At 49.3% G+C, this 25,133-nt stretch overlaps 1 protein-coding gene across 2 annotated transcripts; it reads left to right on the top strand.

Moving 5' to 3' along the window:
- The first annotated feature begins 412 nt into the window (after positions 1–412).
- LOC111851731 (zinc finger C3H1 domain-containing protein) lies at positions 413–24,710 on the top strand. 2 transcript variants are annotated; one of them, XM_023826919.2, is made up of 35 exons: positions 413–1,086; positions 1,713–2,153; positions 2,356–2,450; positions 4,376–4,571; positions 4,852–5,048; positions 5,763–5,886; positions 6,039–6,133; positions 6,285–6,488; positions 6,878–7,018; positions 9,534–9,683; positions 9,797–9,915; positions 10,053–10,199; positions 10,429–10,603; positions 10,870–11,001; positions 11,404–11,973; positions 12,245–12,354; positions 12,466–12,597; positions 12,681–12,802; positions 13,476–13,577; positions 13,694–13,810; positions 14,886–15,072; positions 15,226–15,412; positions 15,829–16,017; positions 16,349–16,589; positions 17,892–17,997; positions 18,072–18,270; positions 18,745–18,839; positions 21,119–21,226; positions 21,397–21,501; positions 21,919–22,084; positions 22,609–22,709; positions 22,961–23,062; positions 23,182–23,221; positions 23,517–23,579; positions 23,738–24,710. In XM_023826919.2, exons 1-35 carry the CDS (start codon positions 543–545, stop codon positions 23,891–23,893), a joined length of 5,958 nt encoding a protein of 1,985 aa, XP_023682687.2. In that variant the 5' UTR covers positions 413–542; the 3' UTR covers positions 23,894–24,710. The 2 variants fall into 2 exon arrangements, with proteins under 2 accessions (XP_023682687.2, XP_023682698.2); XM_023826930.2 differs by having other exon boundaries at positions 12,248–12,354.
- Positions 24,711–25,133: the final 423 nt, after the last annotated feature.

Genomic DNA, 25,133 nt, shown 5'->3' on the forward strand with positions numbered 1-25,133 from the left:
ACTTTTCTTTTTCGTATTTTCTCACGGTCTTAGTCAAGATACAATTATCTGGGTTTAAACCAGCGACCTTGTGATTACAAGCACACAGGCTTAGCCCACTGAGCTACACGCTACCCCAGTACGTAATAAACAAGGCCAAACATATTATAAAGCATACGTGGCATATAAGTAATATATTATTATTATAATAAGGGGAAAATGACAGGATTTGTATTAGTAATATATTAAACCTACTGCATTTATTGTACTATTACTTACTACTAATAGTAATAAAACAACAGTAACAATCACATTAATCACTTTAAACATCATGAACTTTCGTCCTATGCATTCCAGTGGAAAGAGCCCCCCTTCCCCCTGCCGAGAGTTAACGCTGAGGAACGGCGAAGTCTCGCGATATTTCACAGACGCAACCGAAGTTTCTGGGTAGGACAAGGGAGGGGAATCCCCATACGAAGAAAAGCAGTAAGGCAGCCGGGCTTGCCAAGCCGAGTCCGCCTCTAAGCCATCCGACGACTGCTGCCCGACGATTGTCGCTGATAATGGAGACCAGTGCCAGTGGCGGGTCGCCGAAGGAGGAAGGGGAGCTGGAAGACGGCGAGATTTGCGACGATGACGCCGACGAAAAGCAGCTTCTGCGCCGGGATACGAGGCCTAGTGTCGGCGTGCTTAGTTCTGTCGGCTCGGCGCGGTGTAACCGAAAAAGCAAAGCCCAGACTCGGGCAATACCCGCCGCCATGGGGGCACCCGGGGCGGATTTCCGTGCCAAGGGGCCGTTTAATCGCGGCTCACACCCGCACCCGTCCTTCCTACCCCCTCACAGACTGCTGGGCGGACCGAGCGGGCCGGACCGACCGCTCCCGGGGCAGCACGGCGACCCCTGCCCTCGGTCTTCATTCTGGGAGCGGAGCCACACGGCTCTGGGCCGACTGAGGTACCGGGGGAAGCCGAATCAGCCCCGCGGGGACTGGAACCGGGGAGCCTGGGGAGATGGTGGGGGAGGGAGGGAGAACGCGAGGCCTCCCCCGGGCCGCTTCGAGTTTGGTGAGAACTACAACAACAGGAAGGAGTCCCCGCTGAGAAAGCGTATCCTTTAATGTCGGCGTCGCTCGAGTACCAGCTCTGTCGGTCACGGTTAAGATACAAACGATCTTTCTGACGATTCAGGTATTTATAATGTAACGTGCCTGTCTGATACATCGATGCAACAGGCTGGGACATGCAGAAAATGCGCAGCGATCCCTTCTGTGTAACAGCACAGGACACGGTGCACACGGTTCGTGATGATTCACCACGATCTCCAGTTTCTTTCTACACCCGTTTCGGATGCGTGTGTCTCTGACCTACAGATGGCGTACAAAATGGGCGTCTTAACTGCGGTTACACAGTAATAAGAGTTTTCTACATGGCTTTTGTTTTTTTTAGTAAACTATTTTTACTACGTACTTATTCCAGATCTTTCTGCTGTCCCCAGAGCAGCTGAAATATATTCATTACCAGATTTCATAGATGGTTGCACGGAGAACGAGATCCGATTTATGGTCCTGGTTCTGTCCAGTTGACCATTGTCATACATTGATCCATTACCCCCCACCCAATAAACTAGGCTGGACTGCTTGATACCATTTCTTAGGCGTGTATTGACCAATGTGTGGAGTCATTCTATATTATGTTAACAAGTAAATATGTTGGTCCTTGACTCTAGCCTTCAGAAAAGGTATTCGGGAGGACTCAGGCCCGAAAGCCAGCATATAATGTTGCCAAAGCCGAAAATGGTGTTGATGAGAGCTTTGAGGATTTGCTCATGAAGTACAAGCAGATCCAACTGGAGTTGGAGTGCATTAGGAATGAGGAGAAGATGGCACTGAAGCCTAAGGAGGAATCTTCTTCAAAAGAAGAGCAGGCCGCCGTAAGTGTTAATGTTGTACCAGGGTCGAAGGAGGACAGTATTAAAACAGAAGCTGCTGCAGCCACTGAAGAATCAGTGTGTCCAGAAAGGGTGAAGAAGGTTTTTCAGGCTTTTAATCTCAGGCCTTTGAGGCAGAAGCTGCCAACTCCTGCAGAGCGTGATAAGATGAACAAGAAAACCACCAAAGAACCGGAGAAAGCCGGTTTGGAGGGGGCCAGTCCCACTGAACCCAGCGAGACGAAAGGTACAGACCGTCACTCTAAATCCGCTTGGCTTCCTGAACAGCTGGGCATAGGCGTGTGACAGAAACCTGCTCACGTCTCTGCTTCCGTAATAAAAAATTTGAAATTGGCACACAGCTCAGACTGTGGATCCCATGAAAAGCATGCTGGGTAATCATTCTAATTTCCCATGTTCTTCTGAGGGACACTTTTTTTATCTTTAAGACAAAGAGGAAGATGAGGAAAAGGAGGAAGCTGATATCATCTTATCGAATATATCTTCTGTGAGTGACAAGGATCGTGCTGGTGTTCCTGTGAAGGTAAACAGAAGCGCAAACAGGCCATGCTTAACTTGACAGGTCTCTTACTTGACTAGGAGTGTGACTCTTCTTAAATGGGTTCACTGATGCCATGTTTATGATGTAAAATGGAGGTCAGGGGGCCGCTGTAGCTGAGGATGCTGTCGAATCTGATCAGTTTCGTTTTCCACATTAAACTGACTGGCGTGTCCCAATTGACTTTCATCCAAACAGCTACTCCTTTGCCTCAAAGGCTCCAAGAGGCATTTGTCCACCAATCAGCATTTTGCTGTCTTGCCTGTGGTCGGGTGATTGGCTTTCTGAGAGAGAAAACGGGCCAGCAAGGGCAAATAGGAGTGATTGTCTGAAACCTCCAGGCCCCTGGTCTTCTGACAGCCTTTGGGGTGCTACGGATGGCCGACTGATGCAGCATCAGAGACCGTGCCAGTGATTTAACATTTCAGGTGCTATAGGGCAGTGTTTCCCAACCCGGTCCTAGGGGACCCCCAGAAAGTCCATGTTTTTGCTCTCTTCCTGCTCTCTGCCTGACAGGAGTTGGGAGGGAGCAAAGACATGGATATTCTTGGGGCTGCCAAGGATCGGTTTGAGAATCATTGCTATAAGGGGAGCTAGATTATTTAGAACTGGTGCTTTAACTTTTAGGCAAGATACATAGAAGCACAAGCCACGATAAGGCATGTAGGTAATAAAAATGCTAATAAGTTAACTTTAGGCTTTTTGTTGACACATAGAAATCACTCTCTATGAAATTCTACAGTAATTTCTAGGTGATGTCAAACATTTGTCTCCCAACCCCCAAACATGAGTCACGTGACCTCCAATGTGGTGCAATAATGATCCTCCCTGGTTGTCACCAGTTTGTCTTTTAACCGAAGAGCCAAACATTTTATTCGAAATAGAATGTATGTTTGTTGATGTATATAAATGCCCAAGTGATCTGGGTAACCTATATGTATTTAATCACTGCCTTTCAACATGAAAGGGAAAGAAGAATGAATATAACTTGGTAAAAATGTTGTTGTGGTGGGAAGTGGTTTTCTGTTGGTGATTGAAGACTCATACTCTTGGTATGAAAGTCACACGGCCCATAAGTGATTTTTTGTTTTTGCTATTTCCTTCCTTGTCCAGTACAGTCCTCATGTAAGACTCACTTCACATGTGATGTAATGTACAGTAAAAGAAGTTGGTTGACTTTCCCCATCGCAGTTTTGATATATCGCAGGGTCGGCATAAGAAATTACATGGGATTTTTTTTTGGGAGTTTTTGCAAAAGCCACAGGCGATACACAGAAAGTTAGTAACTCACAAATGTGGAAAAATACATAGTGCTGGTTTGGAGGACGCCAAGCGTGTTTACGGCTACATCTCCTTATATTCCGCAGTAATCTCTCAGTAATTTGCGTATCTAGTGTTTCTCGTATCTTTATACTGTTCGCATGCTTGCTTTCTTTTCCCAAGGGGACTGAAAAAAGTGTCAAGGCAGTGCGCACAGATGAACAATTTCTTGACAGTTGTAGGGATTTCATCTCTGCATAATTCAGAGATACTGTTGTCTGAAGCTGTTCAGAACATTCTGTCTCGAGTTGTTACATCCGGGGCTAATTTTGAAACTGGAATTCCCTGTCTTACTATGTCAAAGTTGGGATGAATCACTATTCAAAGGTGGGGTTCCATTTTAGCTTGTGAACAGTGCTTTTAGCACCCCCTAGTGTGCATGCGAGCACGGACAACTGCACAAAAATGTCTTGGCATTTAGCTGTGTAAACCAGCATTCTGTTCTGTTTTTTTCTTCCAAGATATCGTTTCGCATACAATATATTTTGGGTAATTAATGCATGGCTCCTTTTTGTATGAATGATCCTGCGATTGGCTACCTCTGCCAATTAGAAGCCTCTTATTGGCCGCCTCTCCCCTCGCACCTACAGCCACGGGACGAGGACGACGAGCTCTCAGAGCTGCAGCTGCGGCTGCTGGCCTTGCAGTCCGCCAGCAAGAAGTGGCAGCAGAAGGAGCAGCAGGTTATGAAGGAGAGCAAGGAGAAGATCATCAAGGCCAAGCCGGCCCAGGAGAGAGGCAAGGCGGCGGCCAAGGCTCACCAGGGCAAGAAGAACGTTAGCCCGGGTGAGACAACCGCTGTGCTGGTCTCCCTTTTGGTCTGGTCTCCCATCCAGGTTGTCGCCGGCTTTGTATCCTGCGAATATTTTGCATAGATTAGTCATTAAAAGCATTCAGTCAGTCAATGTTCTGTCTTTATCCAAGACCGGGTGGCCTGGAGCCTCTCCTGGGCAGCATAGGCCTTGGGGCAGGGAATTGCTCTGGATGGGACGCCCTGGCGGCACTATAAACAAAATGAAAGGCGCTATATAAAAATGAATGACATGGGGGCCCCCCCCGGTCGCAGGTTCGGCAGCCAAGCAGGCGTGGCGCAAGCAGCAGCTGCGCACCTGGAAACTGCAGCACCAGAAGGAGCAGCAGGAGGAGGAGGAGCGACGCAAGCGGGAAGACGAGATCCGCAAGATCCGCGACCTCTCCAACCAGGACGAGCAGTACAACCGCTTCATGAAGCTGGTGGGGGGCCAGCGGCGGCCGCGCGGAAAGGTTAGCCCCGCAGCGTCCTACTCGACCAGCTGCATGAGACTCATGGCTGCAGGGGAACAAAAGGGCTTGCATGTCCCCCACTCACCTGTGCCTGCATCCTGAAGGTTGTGGGGTCAAACCCCGTGGCTGGCAGTATTCACTCTTGGGCCCCTGAGTAAGGACCTTTTATCATCTAGTTGTGCTCATTGATTCCAAGTTTTCCTCATGTCACTTTAACCAAAACCACCTGCTAAGTATATAAATGTAAAAAGTGATGTAAATGATTCCTCTGTAGACTCCAGACATGCAGGTAGTGTAATCCTGCCTCTCCCCAAGCTCCTTCGGATAGACTCCAGGCTCCACGTGACCCTGCACTGCATGAATGGGTGCAAAGAGGATGAATGGAGTATGATTTAACATAAAACATTTTACCTCCTCAGTACATAATACTCCTTAACAGACACATGCTTTACTTTAAGTCTGAACTACGGAATCACCTGAGCAGCACGAGAATGATCATTACTCTCTCGAAGGATGATTAAAAACAAAGGCAGAGTATGAGGCACAACCCTTCCCAGTATGATTCATGGCAGTCCCAGTGGCCCACTGGTGTAGTAAACATGGTCTCCATGGAGCTGGGCGTGGATATCAGCCATAGCGTTCAGGTTTAGCCGGAGCAGCCTTGGCTCCGCCGTGATGGATGTTGCAGTCCTGATCCGGTACTCTCTGTTCCAGTCCTTAGATCCCGAACACAGGAAGTCTCTGGGCAAACAGGGCTTGGATATCTCCGGAAACCTCTACCAGTATGACAACTACGATGAGGTGGCCATGGAAACGGACAGCGAGACCAGCTCACCAGGTAGGGGAGAAGCTTCCGCATTGATTTTCCCCTCTGCTTCCTGTTCGTGACCCAAATGGCAGTGATGCATGTTGTATTTCTGTGAGAGTAGTGATGAAATTGGCTGTCCTTGCCTTGCGGGTGAGATTTTCTTTCATGTGTTTTGCGAACAGCTGCTTCTCCCACACGCGAGCCCTTTCTGGGTGAGGGCCCCCCGTTCCTGCATCAGATACCGGCGTTTCCTGTGGATTCTCCACCCCACAGCACGGTGGGTGTCTGTTCCAAAAGGCTCGCTTGACACTCGTAGCTTCGCTGTGGAGACGGAAGGTGCTTTGTGTGTTGGCTGTCTGGCATTGTAGACTTCATGGAGGTCCTGCCCCAGCAGGACTTTTTCTGACCTCGGTCGCTTCTCGTCTCAGGCTCTGCAAGATGTCGACCATCGTTACTTGGACCCCTTTGCCCTGGCATCAATGGCGCCCCCCCCGCCCCTGCCCCCGTTGCCTCCAGATGAACCTGAGCAGCCCCCCAAACCCCCTTTTGCTGATGAAGAGGAGGAGGAAGAGATGATGCTGCGGGAGGAGCTGCTCAAGTCCCTGGCCAACAAGCGTGCTGTCAAATCTGAGGTGGGGATCGTGACGCCTGAGCAGTTCTCCATGTGGCCTGTAGAGGGCACTCTTTCCCATGTTATGTGGTTATAGCTTGATACGTTTATGATAGTGTCTGGGAGAAAAACGCTTTCGTTAATGAGTTGTTAATCGTTTCCCTGCCAAACACGGGTTGAATCGATGTTTAGGTAATTTAGTTTATGCAGAAAGTTTAAATAGAGGAGGTTATAGTTATGCTGGCCAGATATCGATTTGTGTCTGATGTCAGACTGCGCTGTAATGAACAGAACATTTCCTTCCTGCCTCTGGTGTTGAGAGATCAGGTTAAAACACCATTAATCACTCAGGATCTGTGCCTCAGCCTAAGCGAGTGAGCCGTCGTTTCCACCGTGTTTATCCTTCCACAGGAGACGTCCAGCAATAGCGACCCTCCATCCCCCCTGGTGGGCCCCGTCTTCCACACGGCGCCCAAGAGCGGCCTAGCCGAGTCTCAGTCGCGGGGCCAGAGTGTGAAGTTCACCCGCGGGCACTCTCGCCGTCTCCTGGTGGTACGTCCTGTGCCAGTGAAAATGACACACACACCCCCACAGAAAAAACCCCACATCAAATCCTGACATAAAACACCTTGAGGACCAGAGGCCAGTCAGAAAGATGAAACTTAATTTCATTAAAAATCTGTGACTGCAATCAAAAAACTAGATGCCAAAAGTCTTGTATTTTTAGTTACTTATGGTTAAGGTTAGGGCTGGGTAGGAGTTAAGGGTGTCATGACTGGGACTGACATGAATGAACGGTCCTCACAAGTATAGGAATATCTGTGTGTGCATGCGTGCGTCTAAAAGAATCAAAATTTTTACATCCACGCATTGCACAGTTCAGCCTTAGATTCTAAATCTAGAAATATTTGACAAATTATATAGCAGTGTTTTTAATTTTTTTTTTTATTATTTATTTAATTCGCTCACATTTGCGTTTGGTCGACAGTCTATAGCCATGTTGCCTTCAGCACCCCTCCGTTTACCGTAATCTGTTCATGCCGCCGAATGGTGGCTCTGACTCACTATTCCCAACTCTCTGTAATCGACGTGTTAGTGACTTTGGCACGTTCGGTAGAAGTGGTCACTAGGCAACTCTCGAGACTCCTAAGACCCATATACAACGTTTATGATATAATAATGTTCTTTCTAATTTTAAATTCACATAATTACACACTCGGTCACTGATATCCCTGTTTTTGTTGCTTATTTCATTGTGTTTGTTTGTAAGTTACTATGTTTTGGAGTCATGGTTGTGTATTTTACTGCATGTTTTTAGTGAATGAGAGGTTTTTCAGGAAAGCGTTAGTAGTGTTATAGCAGGAATGACTATGTGTGTATATGATAGTGAGGCTTGAGGTCCAAACGCAGGGTCAGGCATTTGGGGGGGGTTAAGGGCCCCGCTCAAGGGCCCACCAGAGACGGGACTATTCTGCCAAAACCAGGGCTCATACTGCCGACCTCGCATGCACGGAGACCTACCCTGCAGAGCCATGGTCACTGTTGGTGGATATGATATGCCCCTCCCCATCTTTGAGTGGAATTCACCTTAAGCTGAGAGAACAGAATAGGACGTTAATGGCTTCCCATCTGTCAGTGTTACACAATGGCTAGTGCTCAGTACATTTGTGCGGAGCTATGTAGATGTATACTGTTGGGCTTCTCTTACCCTGTTTGGCTACAGTGTAGCTCAGGCATCTTGAGGTTTGCGGAGAGGGCTGGAAGCCTTGGACACTTGAAGGGAAATACGGTCTGCTAATTCTGTGAAATGCCATCACCTTTTAAAATGACATGGAAAAATCAAAGTAGAAACGTTTATGCTGTTTTTAGATGATATTGGAAATTATTTGTACTTCCAGTAGAAGTGTGACAAGAGGCCCAAACCTTATTGTGATCATATTTGAGGAACTTTAAGTTTAAAAATTTATCCACCCTGTTTCGCTGAAATGAATTGAATGGATAAAGCGGGTATTTGCATCCGACCACCTCCATGACTTCTGAATGGGAGCCCGGAATTCCCGTCATTCTTAAAAATGTTTTCCCATCCTTCTATAAAAAACCTCCTCCACCAGATGAAGTGCGGAGTCGTAATGCGGCATGACCAAGTAAATTCATGTGTCGTATGGAATATTAGTGTGTCATCAAAGATGGGAAAACGGCCGTTTTGTTAAGCTTTTTATAGAGCGTCTTCTAAATTTATCTGAATCCACTGTCTTTGGGGTTTTCGGGTCTGGCGGCATGGGGCTGGATGGAATGGGGACAAAAAGACGTTTAGCTTTAGAAAGCCAGGGAACACAAACATTGTTTTTGGTGTCTCTCAGTTACCGCGGGCAACGGCCTGTCCCGGCTAAAAGGAACCTGAATCCTGCTCCTCTTCCTCTTTTGTTTTTATTCCGCCCAAGTCTGTGCCTTGCCCAACAGCATGGGTCCTTCTGTTGTGCTGTGTGGTGATGTCATACTCGGGTGGGTTCCTTTTGTGGTGTTTCAGGTTGGGGGAGGGTTTGGGGGGTGGATTGGGGGGGGGGATCCTTTTCACACTATCGTCCAAGCAACCTCTGGCTCCCTGAAGGACAGATCGCCCTGGGGGTGTTCACTCCGCAGATTTGACGGGAGTCTCAGGTTAGATTTGCTAAATTTATTCCAGGGCTCGGGCAGTTTAACTCGCCCCAAGCCAGTGAAATATGTTTTTAAATTGACTGCGGTGATCTGACGCTTCCTGCCGGCCGCGTCGCTCAAACCTGAAAGAGTTTTGGCAGGGATTTAACGTGCAGAGCGAAGCTGTCCGGATGGTGTTTGGTACCCCCTCCCCTCAGTTTGTGATGCACACCGGCCGCCATTCGGCAGTGAAACGAAGCGTGTAATTAGTGTTCTGTCCATGTGTGAGTGCGCAGTTAGCGGCACGCTAAAGCCAGACTCAAGGGCGTTGAGGGGAGTTGGCTGGCCTCGTCTTTGAGGGCTCCAGGCAGGATAAGCGATGTTACGCCTGTATGGGGGTTTTAAGTAGCCTGGCGTCTGTTTTTGCCCATAGCTGCCCCGACACAAGGCCGTGGTGGTGCAGCTCAATGCCTCCGATGACAGCGACTCGGAGGGGGAGACCCCCAGCGCCGCCCCCGACTCCACCCGCATCGTCTTCGGAGGCCTGGAGTCTATGATCAAGGAGGCCAGGAGGACGGCAGAGGTACTGCCGGCTTCGTCCCGAAGCGTGTGGCAGGGACTCTACAAACTGGCGCCCGAGTCCCGTAAATGTTCAGGGTCACTCGATGGTCCTAATGGTCCTTTATTGACGTGTAGGCTGCAAAGCCCAAGATGACGTCGGGTTCTGAGAAGGAGAATAACCCCATGAGGACCCCAGATGCCTTGCCGGAGGCCAAGAAGATGGAGTATCGCCAGCTTAAGGAGGAAATCGCCAGGTATTCCACACAGGCTAATCTCCTGGAATGTGGGGAATCGTGGGACTGTGAAGTGATTCCTTTATTCAGTTATAATATATGGTTATGGGCAGGTCATTCCACATGGGTCTTATTAAAACTCTTGGCCCCTTGCGCAGCAGGGAGAAGCAAAGGGTTCTGAAATTGGACCCCAGCAGGGGCGTCTCGTCGCCTGCTAGCGTGAACCCTGAGCCGGACCCAAAAGCGTGGGCAGTGGCTGCCGCGTTCCAGGTCACCGAGGCGCAGAACCGGGTGACCAAACACAAGTATGTTCCTCCATCGGCCTGAAGTTCTTGCTAAACAAATATGGGTATTGGATGTCTTGGTTAATCTCAATGCTTCAGAGTGCTAGACCGGTAAAGGTGGAACCGAGGGCTGTCTCTGAACAGACCGTGACTGGGACTAAATGACTCTGCAATAGGATTAAAGGTTCCTTCCATCTGGGGATATAAGGTAGCGCTAATGGCAGACGTCCTCCTCTCCCCCGTTGCCCAGGAACCTGCTGCTGAAAGACGAGGCGCTCCTCAAGCACCTTCTCCAGCAGGAACTGAAGAAGAAGGAGTTCCTCAAGGTGGCCGAGGCCAAGGTGGCCAAGCTGAAGGAACAGCTTCTGGCGTCGGAAAAGATCGTCAGTGCCAACACCGTCCTCCTGAAGAAGCTGCAAGAGCAGGTGAGCCCTCCGCAGTGGCCTGTTCGCCTGTTTGAATGAACTGACTGTAGTCTACATGAGGCAAAGGCAAGCTGATCAGTGTCCACAGTCTGTCAGTTTTGAAAACTTAGTGGTATGTGCTCAGACTGAGTCTCTAGTTGCCACAGGGAGGGCACAGTATCTCAGTAGGCTTTCCCGATGTTTATGGGAGCTGGAGGTCCTCCTCCCTGAGTTTAGCGATGAGCTCACCCAGGGTGCCCTTGCATGGTTAATCCTGCTTCCTGTAGATCCACCGAGTGCAGCACCGGGTATCTGTGAAGAAACACCTGGCCCAGAAGCTGGAGAGGGACCTGGTGCAGGCACGGGCGGCTGCAGGGCGACTGGGGGCCAAGCGCAAGAGCGACATGTCCTTCCTCAGTGTGAGTGCAGGCTGCAGTTTTTCATCTTGCTATGCTAATATTAGTGCAGTACTTATTACTGTGCTATTATTGAAAATATAGCCAAGCGGTACCTCTACAAACAGGATTCGCTCCTGGAAGTATGTTAAAATGTTCTGAGGGCAGAACGGAAAATGATTGGTTATCCCTCTGAACCAGTTAGATTGTAGAGGAGGATGGTTTAAGTAACAAGAGGAATAGGTACCAACCAATCAGATGTCTTAGTCCTACTTTCTCTAGTTGCCTGGACCCATCTCCCACGAGCACAGAATGCATGCTCCCCATTCCTCCCACCACTGTCGCTCTTAAACTATTACGGCTTAGCGTTCTTTAGGGGGGGTCTTTTGTGGTAATTTGCTTCTGTGCCCCGCTCCTGATCTCCAGCCCAGCAAGCTGTTCTGCCTCGATGGTCCTGCCCGCAGTTCAGAGCAGCAGTTTGCTGAGCTCATCGCCCAGAAGCAACGTCTGCAGCAGCTGGAGTCAGAGTACGCCCTGAAGATCAAGATGCTGAAGGACGCTCAGGCCCTGCGCAACCGGGAGGTGCAGGCTGAGCTGTCCCCAGCGCTGGCTCCGCCCCAGTCCCCACCCCCTAGTGCCTATCCCTTGCCCCAGCCCTCTCTGCATGACCTTACCCAGGACAAACTTGTACTGACAAATGAGGAGCCGGAAGCAGAAGACGAGATGACGTCTCCTTGTCCCCCGGGCGGGCGCCGCCGCTCCTTCCGCGAGTCGGGCTCCTTCACTAAACCCAAGCTACAGGCCACGCCTGTTAAGGCTACGCCCAGCAAGACCACTGACCCCAGCAAGAAGGGCCTTGCCCAGCCTGAGCTCTTTCTGGGGCTCGATGTGGGAGACCTGCAGAAGAGATACCGGCAGTCCACCTGTCTGGCGGAGTTGATGGAGATGGGGCCATCCCTCGCCGCCGGGTCCCTGGGCACGCCGACCTCCAGGAAGGTGAGGTCACGCCATGGCCGGCTTGCGTCCTGTCGTGAGTGTAAGAATAAGTGGTGCATTAAAACTTCCTCTTTTAGGGCACCCGCAAACATCATTTAGCTGCTTTAACAAGATACAAGTTTAAAAAGGGTGGTATTTAAGGTTAAATGCATATGAGTGCAGTGAAAGAGGTTACTGATTTAATTACCACAATGTCACAATGTTTCATTAGCGTTAGTAGCGCTAATGGCTAATTAGCTAAATAAGCTTATTTGGCTATTTTGTCGTACAGCAGTTCCCTGCAGATCTGGATCTGGCAGTCCAACAAGCCGGCCGCCCTGAGCTGAAGCCGGCACCGTTTGGACCGTATCACAGTCCCTTGTTGGCCTTCAAGTCATACAGGTGCGCCGTTTGACCCACCATTTTCCATTTAACTTCAGCAGAAAGGTCTTCGGAAGCCCCGCAGAGATGACCTCTGACGTGGTCTTTGTTGCCCCCCCCCCCACCCCCCAGGTTCAGCCCGTATTTTCGCACAAAGGAGAAGCTGTCTCTCAGCTCCCTGTCGTACAGCAACGCCATCGAGCCCCGAAAATGCTTCTGCCGCTTTGATCTGACCGGCACATGCAACGACGACAGCTGCCCCTGGTGAGTGACTGAGGGTCCCGGGGGCCTGGCATGACCGCGCCCCTCCCGCTCTTACGGAAGGCTGCTCTCTGACCCCCTCGCAGGCAGCACATGAGGGACTGCTCCTTGAAGGGAAACCAGCTTTTCCAGGACATCCTGTCCTACAGCCTGCCTCTGATTGGCTGTTCTGAGAACACCACCAATGAAGAGATCAGCATTGCCACAGGTGATAGACTACTCCCCCCTCCCCAGTAATATTATGGGTTCTGATATTATTCTTTACTGTATATACAAAAACATTCGTAATCTCAGTATTATGAATATGACATTAAAACTCACTGACGAAATGCCTCAGAGCATGTGCAAGCTTTGTCAGTGAGTCAGTTTGCATACCTTGTCATGTAGCCTTGAGCTGAATAGGGTTGCAAAATTCTGGGAATTTTCTCATTAATTACCATATATTCCCATAAACCCCCATGGCAAGTTTCCAACTTGGAATGTTTCCAAAATTCTCCAGCTTAACCTCTGATAGAATGGAAAGTTTCCGGAGATTTCCCCCCCCCCTTGCAATCCTAGGGCTGAAATATAGACATCCTCAAAATCCATATATGATTTTACATTTTAGAAATGCATAGCTTTTCCTCAGCATAATGGATGTGAAATCAAATGAACTTTTCTGTGGTATTTCACCTATACAATGGTAGAGTACCTTGGTAGTCTTTCATATTATTTGATGAACTGCTTTTTAAACCCCACCCCATACCCCCACTGCCTTGATTTTGATGGTGCATGTTTACTTGATCGTAAGCAATAGGGTATAATATCCACACTGTACCTGGAATGCTAACTGCTAGCATGGCTGTTTACCTTTGCTGTGCATGTGTGCTGCCACCCCACAGAAAAATACATCAGCAAGCTCTTTGGCCCAAACAAGGACCGCATGGGGATGGACCAGAAGGCCGTGCTGCTTGTCAGTAAGGTGAACGAGAGCAGGGGACACGGTACGTGGCTCCCTCCTCCCCACTCAAGCCAGCCCGGCTCAACTCAGAGCTCAGTGCTCTGCCGTCTGACCTCGTATCACTCGTCTGTGACATCACCTTGTGCCTCTGGTCACTAGTGCCCCCATTCACCACCTACAAAGACGGGCGGAAGTGGAGACCCCAGCCACGCTCTGTCCCGGTTGTGGAGAGCGGAAGGGACAGCACGGACGAGGAGGCGGGGCCTGTCAAATACGGTGAGAGGGTACCGTCAGGGAGGGCGGACCCCCGCTTACTGAGCTGCTATTGGCTAACATGTCTACCGCCTAGTTCTTTCTAGCTGGAAAAATTTAATAAGATGTATAATACAAAATATTGAAGATTTAATCTTTTTATTAGGGATCTGCCATGGGTTCAATGCAAATGTTCCTTCACTAGGCCTTTGTCAACCTATAATAAAAATAGCTTGATTCTGCTAAGTGCAGACCTGTTCTTCATTATTTCTATTGCTTATTGATTTGTACCATCTGAGAAGGTAGAACGCAGTGTTTTAAGTGGCCTGTACAAAAACGATTTCATTGCCCAACAACATGTTCGTTTGTTCCCGGTGAGTGTAGCCAAACGACGTCGTTGCTGTCTGTGTCCAGGTTTTGTTTAGCCGGAAATGGACGTTAGCTGTTTTATCTGAATATTCCCACTGACGGTACACCTGTTGAGAATCTTTCCCTCGTCTCGCTGCCCGGAGTTGTGTGCCAGTGAAATCGAGCAGTGCCACCCTTTTGGGCTGCTTCGTGTGAAAGAGGATGCCACGCGTCATAAACGTTACTTTATCCGGCAGGAAATTGTGACACATTTAAGCCAGTCAGCCCCTGGGATTGGAAATAATTGAATCGTAAATCTTCAAGTTCTCTTCAGAGACTGGACTCTGCAGAGAGCGTCTGCGCTGAGGTCGATGGGGGTCTGCAGTGCCAGCTTGCCATTCGTGGTCCCTAGTGGATGCTTATGTGGAGGGCAGTGCAGATAGGCATCTGCTAAAGTCCTGCTGGGGCAGCCCCAGGTCATCGGACTTGTCTGAATGCAGAGCCTGCATGCAAACTGGGTTTGTTCCGCAGGGATAGGACCTTCGCTAGTTGTACTTTGATTTATTTTTTTTCTGTCCCAAAAAAGTAGACACGTCTCGTAATAATCCCATGTACAGAACAGGAAGTCCTCTTTACTGTCGATTGGAAGGCAGTAAATAAGTGACCTTGTACAGCTCAAGCTGGAAATGGAACTTGTGTTCTGGTTTATCTGACGGGCTGTAACCCCCCCCCCCCCCCATCCTGCCTCCAGAGAGCAGCAGCGAGGCCTGCTGGACCGGGGTCTCCGTCATGGACGCTTGCATCACTCAGGACGACGACCGCTACTTCACGGGCGAGACGGACGACATCTCGAACCTCGAGACCAGCGTGCTGGAGAGTCCCAAAGATGTACAGCTGTGGATCAAGCTAGCCTACAAATACCTCACTCAGAAGGAGAGGTGGGTGGGCGTTTATTTAGATCAGCTGTTGGTCAAGGGTTCAACAGCTGATCGCCTTTTGGATCCTGCTACCCCCCCTCAAACTTCTATATTAGTATGATAAGTGTGGTTGAGTCCTGAAGGCTGGTCTTCATCCCCCGCGCGTCACTCCAGCTCGGCGTCGGAGTGCCTGGATGCCGCCCTGAATACTCTGTCACGGGCCCTGGAGGATAACAGGCACCACCCAGAGGTGTGGTGCCACTACCTGACACTCTTCTCCAGGCGGGCGAGGCGGGAGGAGGTGCAGGAGATGTGCGAGATGGCCGTGGAGTACGCCCCGGACTACCAGGTCTGGTGGAAGGTGAGTGTGCACGGTCGCCACGATGTCTGGCTGTCGCCCTGAGTTTCTGCTCTGTGATTGGTCAGAATTTTAATTTGACCCAGCCATCTTGTCCTCTCCTCCAATGAAACCGCTTCACATGATTTATATCCACATACTGGAAGTAATTCATCGCACGTTACGGGTGAGCGTCAAAACATTTGCTGAATGTTTTGGGTGACTGGAGTGAGTCACGGCCTGTATTCCCCTCCGAAATTTGCCAGCTCCTTCAGCCTGTGAGGTGACGGAGGCCTGTTCTGTAAATCAGACTGGCAGGTACCGCTGCCTCTGGATGTTTCTATTAACCACTTTCCCTTGCCAGGACTCTTCTGCCAGCACTTCTTAGAAATATGGAAATAGATTTTCAAGCCTCCTCCCCCCCCCCCCCCCCCACACAGTATCTGAACATTGAGAGCTCCTTTGACTGCAAGGACTACGTGTGCGGACGCATGCTGCAGTACCTGTGGGAGGCAGCGGAGGGCACCACCTCCGAGCGTCTGTCCTTCCAGTTGCTGGAGTCGCTGCTGTACAGGGTTCAGCTGAGCCTATTCTGTGGACGCCGGCAGAATGCCCAGGCCATCCTACAGGTCAGTCCTCCAGGGGGCGGGGCAGTGTGGCCTGTTTCGATTGGCCGGAACAGACCCATACCTTCACCATGAATATTTCCTTTACAAAATAGCAGTAAATGGCGAGTAACATACTGTAACACCTTTTTTCCCCTGCTATGAAATTTAATATAAATTTAAATAGCTTTTACCAGATTACGTACATAATACTATCCATTACCAAAAGCCTCCACACTGTGAATATAGTATTGCCACAGTAAAAAACAAGTTTTAATAATGAATGAGCCCATTTTTCAGTTTGAGATTGTGTGGTTGGATGTGTCTCAGTGTTCCGCCCCCGTGTCTGGTCCAGGACGCTCTGAAGCCCCCAGGCAAAGCCCTAAGCCTGGCCCAGCGGCTGAGCCCCGCCGACCGCTCCTTAGCCTGGCTCTGCTACATCCACCTCAGCGAGTTCGGCAGCCTGCCGGCCAGCCTGTTCGATCCCGCCGAAGCCAGTCCCTCCCGGGTCGTGTGCAAGGAGGCCCCTGTCCTGCCCTGGCGCTCGGCGCAGGACCTCAGCTTGGCTCCCGATGTCCTCGTTGCCCTCTTTGAAGGTGAGCCGGGCTGGTGGATTGACCAGATCAAATAGAATAGAGAACAGGGATATTTTATTGGTCTCAGTGGGGAAGTTGTCTTTTCGCGCGGCACATCTTGCTCTCCATCAGAAACACACCCAAACAGGCGAGAGCAAGCTCGCTTTATTTTTATCTTCAAGGATATTCTTGTTTGGAAGGTTGTGAGTTCAAATCCCGTGCCCAACAGAGAAATTACGTCAGCTTGGGCTCTTAAGCAAAGCCCTAGCTCATCACTTTGGACAAAAGCATCTGCTATGTGCTTCAGAATGTAAAAAAATAAATATTCGTAAGAGATTAATGTTGTGGAGGTTTTGCACATTTTTCTGGAGCCTGGATTTTTTTCCCCCCTATTGTAATTCACTGCTGTTCTCAGTTTCCTGTAAAATCTGGCCTGTAAAAGAGAACACAGCTGTTGATTTGACCTAACGGCTGCAGGAAAGCCAATAGGCGTGTTACGGAGTAGGGTGACCCAGTCAGGCTTTACACCTGCCTGGGACTCGATCCCAGTGAGCAGCCGGCGAGACTGACGTGTAGAAGCATTGCCTGCAGTACCCAGGAGGCTGAGAAGATCATTCATGGTTAAGTATGTGGTGTCAAACAAACCCAAGCAGGAAACTGGGTAGGAAAAATGTAAAGTGAGCTGATGGTGACCCAGAACGACCCTATCGGACCCTCAGGCCTGGATAGGATTGGCTTACGGGGGGGAGCCCCCTGTGACCCAAAGTGGGGTTCAGGGGTCAGGCAGAGGTCACTGGAAGGGAGGAATAATGTGGAAAGATTCCTGAATATCCACCCCCCTCCCCCCAGTCACCAAAGGGTTAATTGCCCAATTTATCTTCGATTTCCCCAAGGAATCCGGTAAACCCAGACTGTTACCGTCAGAGCTGGTTCACGCATCCGGGTAAACGTCTTGTTTGCACAGATTTCCCCTTGACGAGTGTTTTGGGAGCGTCAAACGTTTCTTCAATGATTGGCTTTATTATGCGGCATTCTGGGAAACGCTTCTGAGGCACATTCTTCATGAGTGAGCGAGTGCGGGGATGTGACACACTCCTCTGTGGTGGTCAGGGTGTGTACGTGCTCGTATATCTTACCATGCTTGCTGTTGATGACAAGGTAATTGTTGAATGTTGCGATCAGCTATTCTCATTGTTTGGTTAGATCTTTATCTTTATTCATGTTGGACAGAAATGCTGGATATGGTTAAGGAGGACCCAATGGTTGGCATTGTAATGTAATGTTGTGGAAGGCTGGCATCTCATCAGTGGTCCTGTGTTACAGATGCTGTCTGTCACTGCACAGATGAGTCACTGTCACCCAGTGACCGGGTTCTGGCCTGCCTCCCTCTCTACACCAATCTGATTGCCCTCAACCAGCTGCTGGGAAAGTAAGGGTCGTGACCGCATCTGTTACACTTCTTGGGCATGGACATGGGTGCCGACTCCCTCTCCTGTGCTGCAGGTTGGAGTCCGCTGTGGCACTGTGTGAGTCGCTGCTGGAGTCATGTCCTCAGTGCTGCCCCCTGCTGGAGGCTCTTGCGGGGCTCCACTTGAAGTCATCACATGGGGACCAGGCCGTCAGCGCATGGCTGAGCACCTGGTCTCGGAATCCTCACAATGCCGAGATCTTCTATCGCGCCTGCAGTTTCCTCATTTCTCAGGTTAGTCTGGAAAAGACGACGATAATCGTCAGCTCGTCCCAAACTTGGCAGGTGCCAGGAAAAACCCATTATTGCCCATAATCTTTTATGGGAACAGTATGGAACATTCAAGCCGGGATCTCTGTCCAGTTCTGCTAAGATTTTTATTTTATTTTATCTTTTTAAATAAATCCTTTGGACCACCACAGCTGGACACCTATGTAAATACCAAACCCGGCTTTGTAAAGTAATCATCCAGTGGTAATGAAACTGATCTTTAAAGCCAGGAGATCTCGTCCTAATTAGACCCATTAATTTAAGTCCTGCACTGACTTTCTGGTAGAGCTCCAATGCAGTTGCATATTACTCTTAGTGGAGTGATGATATTTCTTTTCTTAGTTTTGTTTTCCTTCTGAAAGCGCCACCTGGGATTACGTCATTAAAATGACCTAATAGCATTCTGTGTCCAATGCAATCTTATCTGTCCCTCTGCAGGAGAAGTCGTCCGCCACAGCGCCGCTATTCGAGGAATTTGTTGTGTCTATCTGCGAGGACACGGCAGGCGAGCGGCTTCCCGTAAATGTGCTGTGGTAGGTTCTTTGAGAAACAAAGGCAGGTCCTCCTCCCCAGTGACAGACTGACTCTTCTCCCTATGTCATCTCATTCATCCCGTAATGATGTACCGATGCCCTTTTTAAAAAGGGTGCCTTCTGTCACCCATCAATTTTTTTTAAATAGAGAATTCATTTCAGTCACTGACAGTATGAGCTGTGGGCCGGAAGCCTTTCTCCGCTAAAACAAACAGCTCGGTCCATCAGTCTTTGGAGACGCCGTCAACTCTCTGTAAAGTAAACTCTCTCAGCGCCAAAATCCCTGTCCCCATCTGCGCTTTCAAACTCGTTCTGTCAGGTTGTTTTACTTAAGAGGTCTCCCCGTACCCATCCCCCCCCCCCCCCCCCTCCCCCAACACCACTATCGCTAATGTCGCTCAAGTGCATAGATGTGGTTCAGCATTCAGCCGCCTGGCAGCTAATGGACAGAAACAAAGTGCGGTTCCTGTCGCCTACTTGAGATGGGACATGCTGGCTGTGCCGTTTACCGTGAGCCGGCCTGGAGAGAGAGTCCTTTGGCGGCTGCGGGCGCCGTGTCACACGTGACGGTTGGCAGGTTTGCGGAGAGATGGCACCTTTGAGCGACGTTCTGATGTTGCGCACACAGACCCGCAGTCGTCTCCCGGGTGCCGTCACGCTCCCCCAGTGGATCGGCACGCGGGGGGACATTTGCCTGAGTCTCGGTGTGTCTTTTGTGGGGGGGGGATCTTACTGTCTCAAGGTGGTGTGCAGTTAACTGTGAACACAAGAAGTGAACAGGGTTGAACCTCTGGGCTTTCATGGAGACTGCATAAAGAAAGGCATTGTCACCCCAGGCATGGCCGCAGTGAATGATGGGACGGAACGTTCTGGGATGCCTCAGGGCGGACGGGGGTCTCTGTGTCCACAACACAGAGCTCTTCATCTGATACCCTCTCCCTCTGACAAAAGCCTCTTCAGACAGGGGTTCCATTCTGCTGGTCTTATCTCCCTTTTGAACCAGTCAAAAGTGCTTGAATTCCAATTTTGGAAGACCAGACCTGAGTCTTCCTTATTGTGTTCATGGTTCTTGCTTTGCCATTTAGCTTTTACGGTTGAATAGAAGTCTGTGTTATGTCATTAAGGTTTAATGGCTGCTTCTAGGCAGTAGGGCAAATGTGCAGGATTTTCCGTATCTCGTAGTTCCCATATTTTATGTGGATAGACAGAAGGTTTTTATTAATTTGAAGTTTCTGCAGCAGTCTTTGGCCCCTCCTGTAGCAGCTAAGACTCCTCATGTGGTTACCGATTAATCATATCTCTGAGCCCCCCCTCCATTTTTAAATAATTGTTTGTTCTATCCCTCCAGGCCCATTTCTGGACCATTCAGATTATGTTCAGTTGCTTTGAGGTCTGGGTCATTTGGAAATGTAAAATTTCTTAATCTGATGTTTCCTCTTAAGTTTACCAGAATGGTTGAGGACCCTCATATTTTAGAACCTGTTCTTGGCACTTCTGCTTGCAAACTGCAACTGATGTAATTTTGGTTTGTTTCTCGTGGTTCCCTGAAATATGGCAAGTTGTCAAGGTCTGTAGGCAAAAACCTGCGCCAAACCCTGCTGTTTCCTGCCCTTTTTGACAGTTGGAATAAAGAGATTTTTTGGTAGGTCTTAGGTTTTCTGAAAATTTATGACAACCAGCGGTGTGTTTTGCGAGAAGGTGTCCTGTTGGCCACCTTCCCATGCTGGTTGGCTTACATTGCAGCAGTAGAGTGAGGAATCTAGAAGCGTTTTACATTGGCTGTTTTTCATTGGAAACCGATAAGAACTTTCAACACATCATGGGGTCATCTGAGGTCTCTGAATCATATCGTGGTGTGTTACTCACCTGTGTGTGGAGGGCTAAGCCCCCCCCCCAGATTTAGTGGAAATATGAGGCCACCCAAGCTTTGTTGTGGTTTATTGGGTCTTTGGTCAACCCTATTATTTATTCAATGGAACCGCATTGCCTGATTCACTTATTTTTACACATGTAGTAATTCTGTGCCTGACTTGCATCGATTCTTCTAAGCAACGCAGAATATTTGGATATGAACCCTTAGGAGAAAAACAAGGACTGGTTTTGATTTTAAGCGAAGGGTTTTGTAGGTAAATTAGGTAAATTGAGGTTTTGAAAATGACGTCAGGTTTCCATGAATCTTCAAGCTGTACTTTTACGTAACACCATAGCAAGTAATTCTTGAGCGATAAGGTAAAAAGGCATGGGAGTAACATCTGTCGCATTTTATTTATTTATTGCAGCTACATTCTTGGTATCCCAGTCCAGGACACACTCAGAGCCCCTCGCATCAAAAGTCACCTGCAGGACCAGCTCGTCAACCAGACGCCTTACTTGTATCTCATCTACTGGTGAGTACCGCTGAGGCCGAGCCAGGGCGCGGGGCTGCCAGCGGACGCCATGAAGTCCCTCAGCGCCATCGGCACCCCTGACGCGCCGGACGGAGCCACGCAGCGGCGGTCCGTCGGGCCGTAGCTCCCCTTTGCTTTGTGAGCTGTCTGTATTGTCATTTCTCAAATAGCCTTTGGCAGTCCATGCACGGTGGCGTCGGGGAAGCAGTGGATGCCTTTGAGAGGGCACTGGGCACTGTCATGCAAGAAGACGCAGTGCAGCAACTGTGGTTGGAGTAAGTGCCATGCATCGTCTCCTGCAACCTTTGCCTGCTGAGTCGTCTTGCATGTGCCGTGGATTTTTTATTTTTATTTTTTTCTTCCTCGGGCTATGCCCAGAAGCAGAAAACGACCTGCCCCCGTCCCTTTGGTGGCTGGTGCAGGACCCAGAACGGCTGGCCTCCTTCCTGCCTGTGTTGCGTGTAGCTGCCCGTCTTGAATGAGCCGCTCAGAATACCCCAGCGGGTTGGCTAGCATTGCTAATGCTAACAGGGAGCTCGTATGAGATGAGACCCATTGTTTAGCAGGCTAGCTGCTTTGTGCAGCTATTGGTTTATAGCCGGGCCAATGGGGGATAACTTTAGCTGGTGTGCTGTTGGGGTTGGTGAAGTGCAGCCTGCTTCGGGCTCTAACCCATGCTGCTCTCTCCCCAGTTATCTCCTCTTTACCAGTAGTAAGTTCCTTGGGCCTCAGTGCAAGAGCACAGACCTGAAGATATTCAGGGATCTGGTGCACCGTTGCCTGGCAACAGTCCCCACTAGAACGACTGTGCCCTTCAGCTCAACTCACTACTGGAGCAACTACAGATTCCACAACAAGGTACTGAACGTGAGCCGGTCTTGGGCTACAGGCTGTTAATACACCCAGCAGTACCTTCTCCTTTGCTCTCCTGGTCCCCATCTGCCCCCCAGATACCTAGGTAGATGAGTCCATGGAAAGTCTTGAGCTTGGACAGCAGAATGAGAGATGGGTCTCCCTGACTCCCCCATCATAAAGAAAGGTGTCTTGCCGGTGAAGACATTTTCCCAGGACTAGAATGTGTTGCTACGTTCTTTAATTCCCATAAAAGAAAATGGTTTATTTCCAGCACAGGCTGACACTGCTAAGAATGGTCATGTTTTGAAGTTCCTTGCCCGTCCTGGATTTGTCGGGTTTCCACCTTTTCTGGCTACGGGATGAATGTTGACTTTGTTGGGGGGGTTTTTTTGTCTCTGGGGGGTTGGGCTGTACCCATAATGGTAGGTCCTCACACCCCTGGCTCAGCCGATAGCCGTTAGCTTCGGGATCCGGAACTTGTATCTCTGGTGTGTTTGTGTCTGAAGGCCTCGCCATGTTATCTGCAGGTGATCTCCTTCTACCTGGACTGCCTCCCCCAGTCTCAGCATTCCTATGTCCTGGAGAATCTCCGCTATCTCATGCCCAGCAACACTGATCTGGTCCTCAGGTACTCGGCGAACTCATCCCCCCACCCCCCCAATTCTCTCCGTTGTTCAGCTTCTGCATTACTTGTGGCCAGGATGGTTTGCAAGTGCTGCCTGAGCATCAGAAGCTGTCTGGCTTCATGTCGCACTCCCAGCCTCAGCTTCACATGACTGTCTCCTTATCAGCCTGCTGCTCCCCCCCCCCCCCCCCCCCAACACACACACACAGTGCATCTGAATCTGCGTGATGTGGGCTATCCACTGTCATCTTCAGGTTCCTGCAGCGTGAGTGGCAGGACGGCAACATCCAGCACCTCAAGGTCCAGACGCGGATGTTGTGCAGCTCCCTCCCCAGCTGCCTTGCTACCTGGAAGATGTAAGTCAAACCCACCCCCCCCCCTCCCATTCTGGATGTTTACTGCAACTTCCTGTTTTCTCCGCTGACTGGCTGAGCATCTGCTGAATGCCGTTCTCTGTCTTCCTCTCTCCCCGCAGAGCTATCGCGGTGCAGACGGAGCTCAGAGGACAGGTGGAGGTGAGTGCGGGGAGCAGGTGCCCCAGGCAGGCCGGTAACCTGACACACACCTGACCTTGGGCTTCTCGTTCTAGTTCAATTGGCCTTTACATGGTTTTGTGAAAACTTCTGTTCAGGGCTCAGTACTAACTGTAGAGGTGGGACGAGTTGCTACCTTCCTCTGTTTTCCAGTAAATGATACAATAAGAAACTTGTTTAGTAGTTTTATAGTCTAGCCGCTACAGCTGTGTTTGTTCCACTCCCCCTCTCTGCAGTCCCACATCCCGGTGGTGCTCTCTCTCTCTTGTGTCTCCAGGTGCGCCGTCTTTTCCGTCAAGCGCTTCAGAAGCTGCCTCTGTGTGCCGCTCTCTGGAAAGATGTAATCTCTCCTCTTCCGATCCAAAATGCAGAATTTCATGCCTCCTCACTGGCGAAACGTTGCTGACATTCCTCTCCTGTCCATCTGTCTGTCTCTGTCTCTCACCTTCCCGATCCTGTCGCCCACCCCCGAACCTCGACCCCCGCCCCACATCGCAGCGCCTGCTGTACGAAGCCGCAGAAGGAGGTAAAACTGATAAGCTGAGAAAGGTCATTGACGCGTGCCAAGAGGTGGGAGTGAGTCTAGACGAGGTCTTAAATTCAGGCTCAGAGAGAACGCAGGAGAAGGAACACAGAACCACCGGTACAGTTTAATTTGTCCCTCTATCGGCCAAAAAAAAGGGATTTAATTCTCTCAAAATAGACGTAAATAATTATGAGCCTAAATTAGCTCGAGAGGCAGACTTGGCAAGTTGTCAGACCTCCCAGACTTAGTGTTCTCTCCAGCTGAGAGCACATTGAAATCGGATGGCATCTTGGAAGACAAATGGACTCCTGGTTGTCCGATATCTGGGCCGCTTTTATCCTCTTACATCATGTACGTAAGTATGGCTCTGCTAAATGACAGATGTCTTGCTTTCCTTATTTTAATTTTGTTTTGTTTTTTTCCGTATTGTCCTTTATTTTCCATTTTACTTGAGGTTCAAGTCGAATGCCTGTGACATCTTTCTGTGATGTTGACATTAACTTGTTTTTAGGACGGTCCCACATAGTGATAATTTGTCTTAATTTTCCTTGTTTTTGTGAGGGAAATTTAAAAATTCTTAATTTAAGCTTTTTTTTGGAAAATACGCCAAAAAAAGTGGAAAAAGAATTGGCATGTGGAATGGTCGCCAAGAGGGAAAAGTATTTTTTTGGGGTCCCCAGTGACCCGTGTGCTAGTGAGACTGATGTAGAGACTGCCGAACGTGCAACATTATCTGCCACGGGCCGAAAATGGGGCGAGAGGTCTTCCAGGTTCCCTCAGTCCATCAGTGCTCAAGAATGGGTCCACGAAGAACTCTGTTGACATGCAATTTCAACTCTGTCAAACGCTGATTAAAGAGAATATCCAAGTGATTATAAGTGATAAATCGTTCAGTTTTTTGTATTTAAATATGAATGTGTTTCCATTAAATTATTTTCAAAATAATTTCGCTGTGGTGGGTTTTTTTTTTGGGGAGGGGGAGGGGGGGGGGTCTGTTGAATAGTAGCCTAACTTGCAAAATAGTCCTTAAAAGAAATGCTTTCTAAGACCTAAAAAAAAAAAACTTGCATACACCTTTCACGGTTTAATAACTTTAATCAAAGTTAATTTTAAGTTGGCCGATATTCCTGAGATCTGGAAATGAAAACTTTCAGAGATTGGTTTGGATCAGCACTAAATGACCTCACGACACAACTTTGCATTAGTATGTATGTCGAGGAAACAGCTGCAACCCACATTGTTCTAAAGTGGAGAAAAGTCTCTAAACAAACTGAAAAACAATTAAGCGGGTGTAAAGTCCCAGCAAATGAACCCGAATATTCCTGGGCGACCTGGAACAGAACCTAAGTCAGCCGTCGGCCACCACAA

Source organism: Paramormyrops kingsleyae, chromosome 1 (genome assembly GCF_048594095.1).
Source record: "Paramormyrops kingsleyae isolate MSU_618 chromosome 1, PKINGS_0.4, whole genome shotgun sequence".
Lineage (NCBI taxonomy): Eukaryota > Metazoa > Chordata > Actinopteri > Osteoglossiformes > Mormyridae > Paramormyrops > Paramormyrops kingsleyae.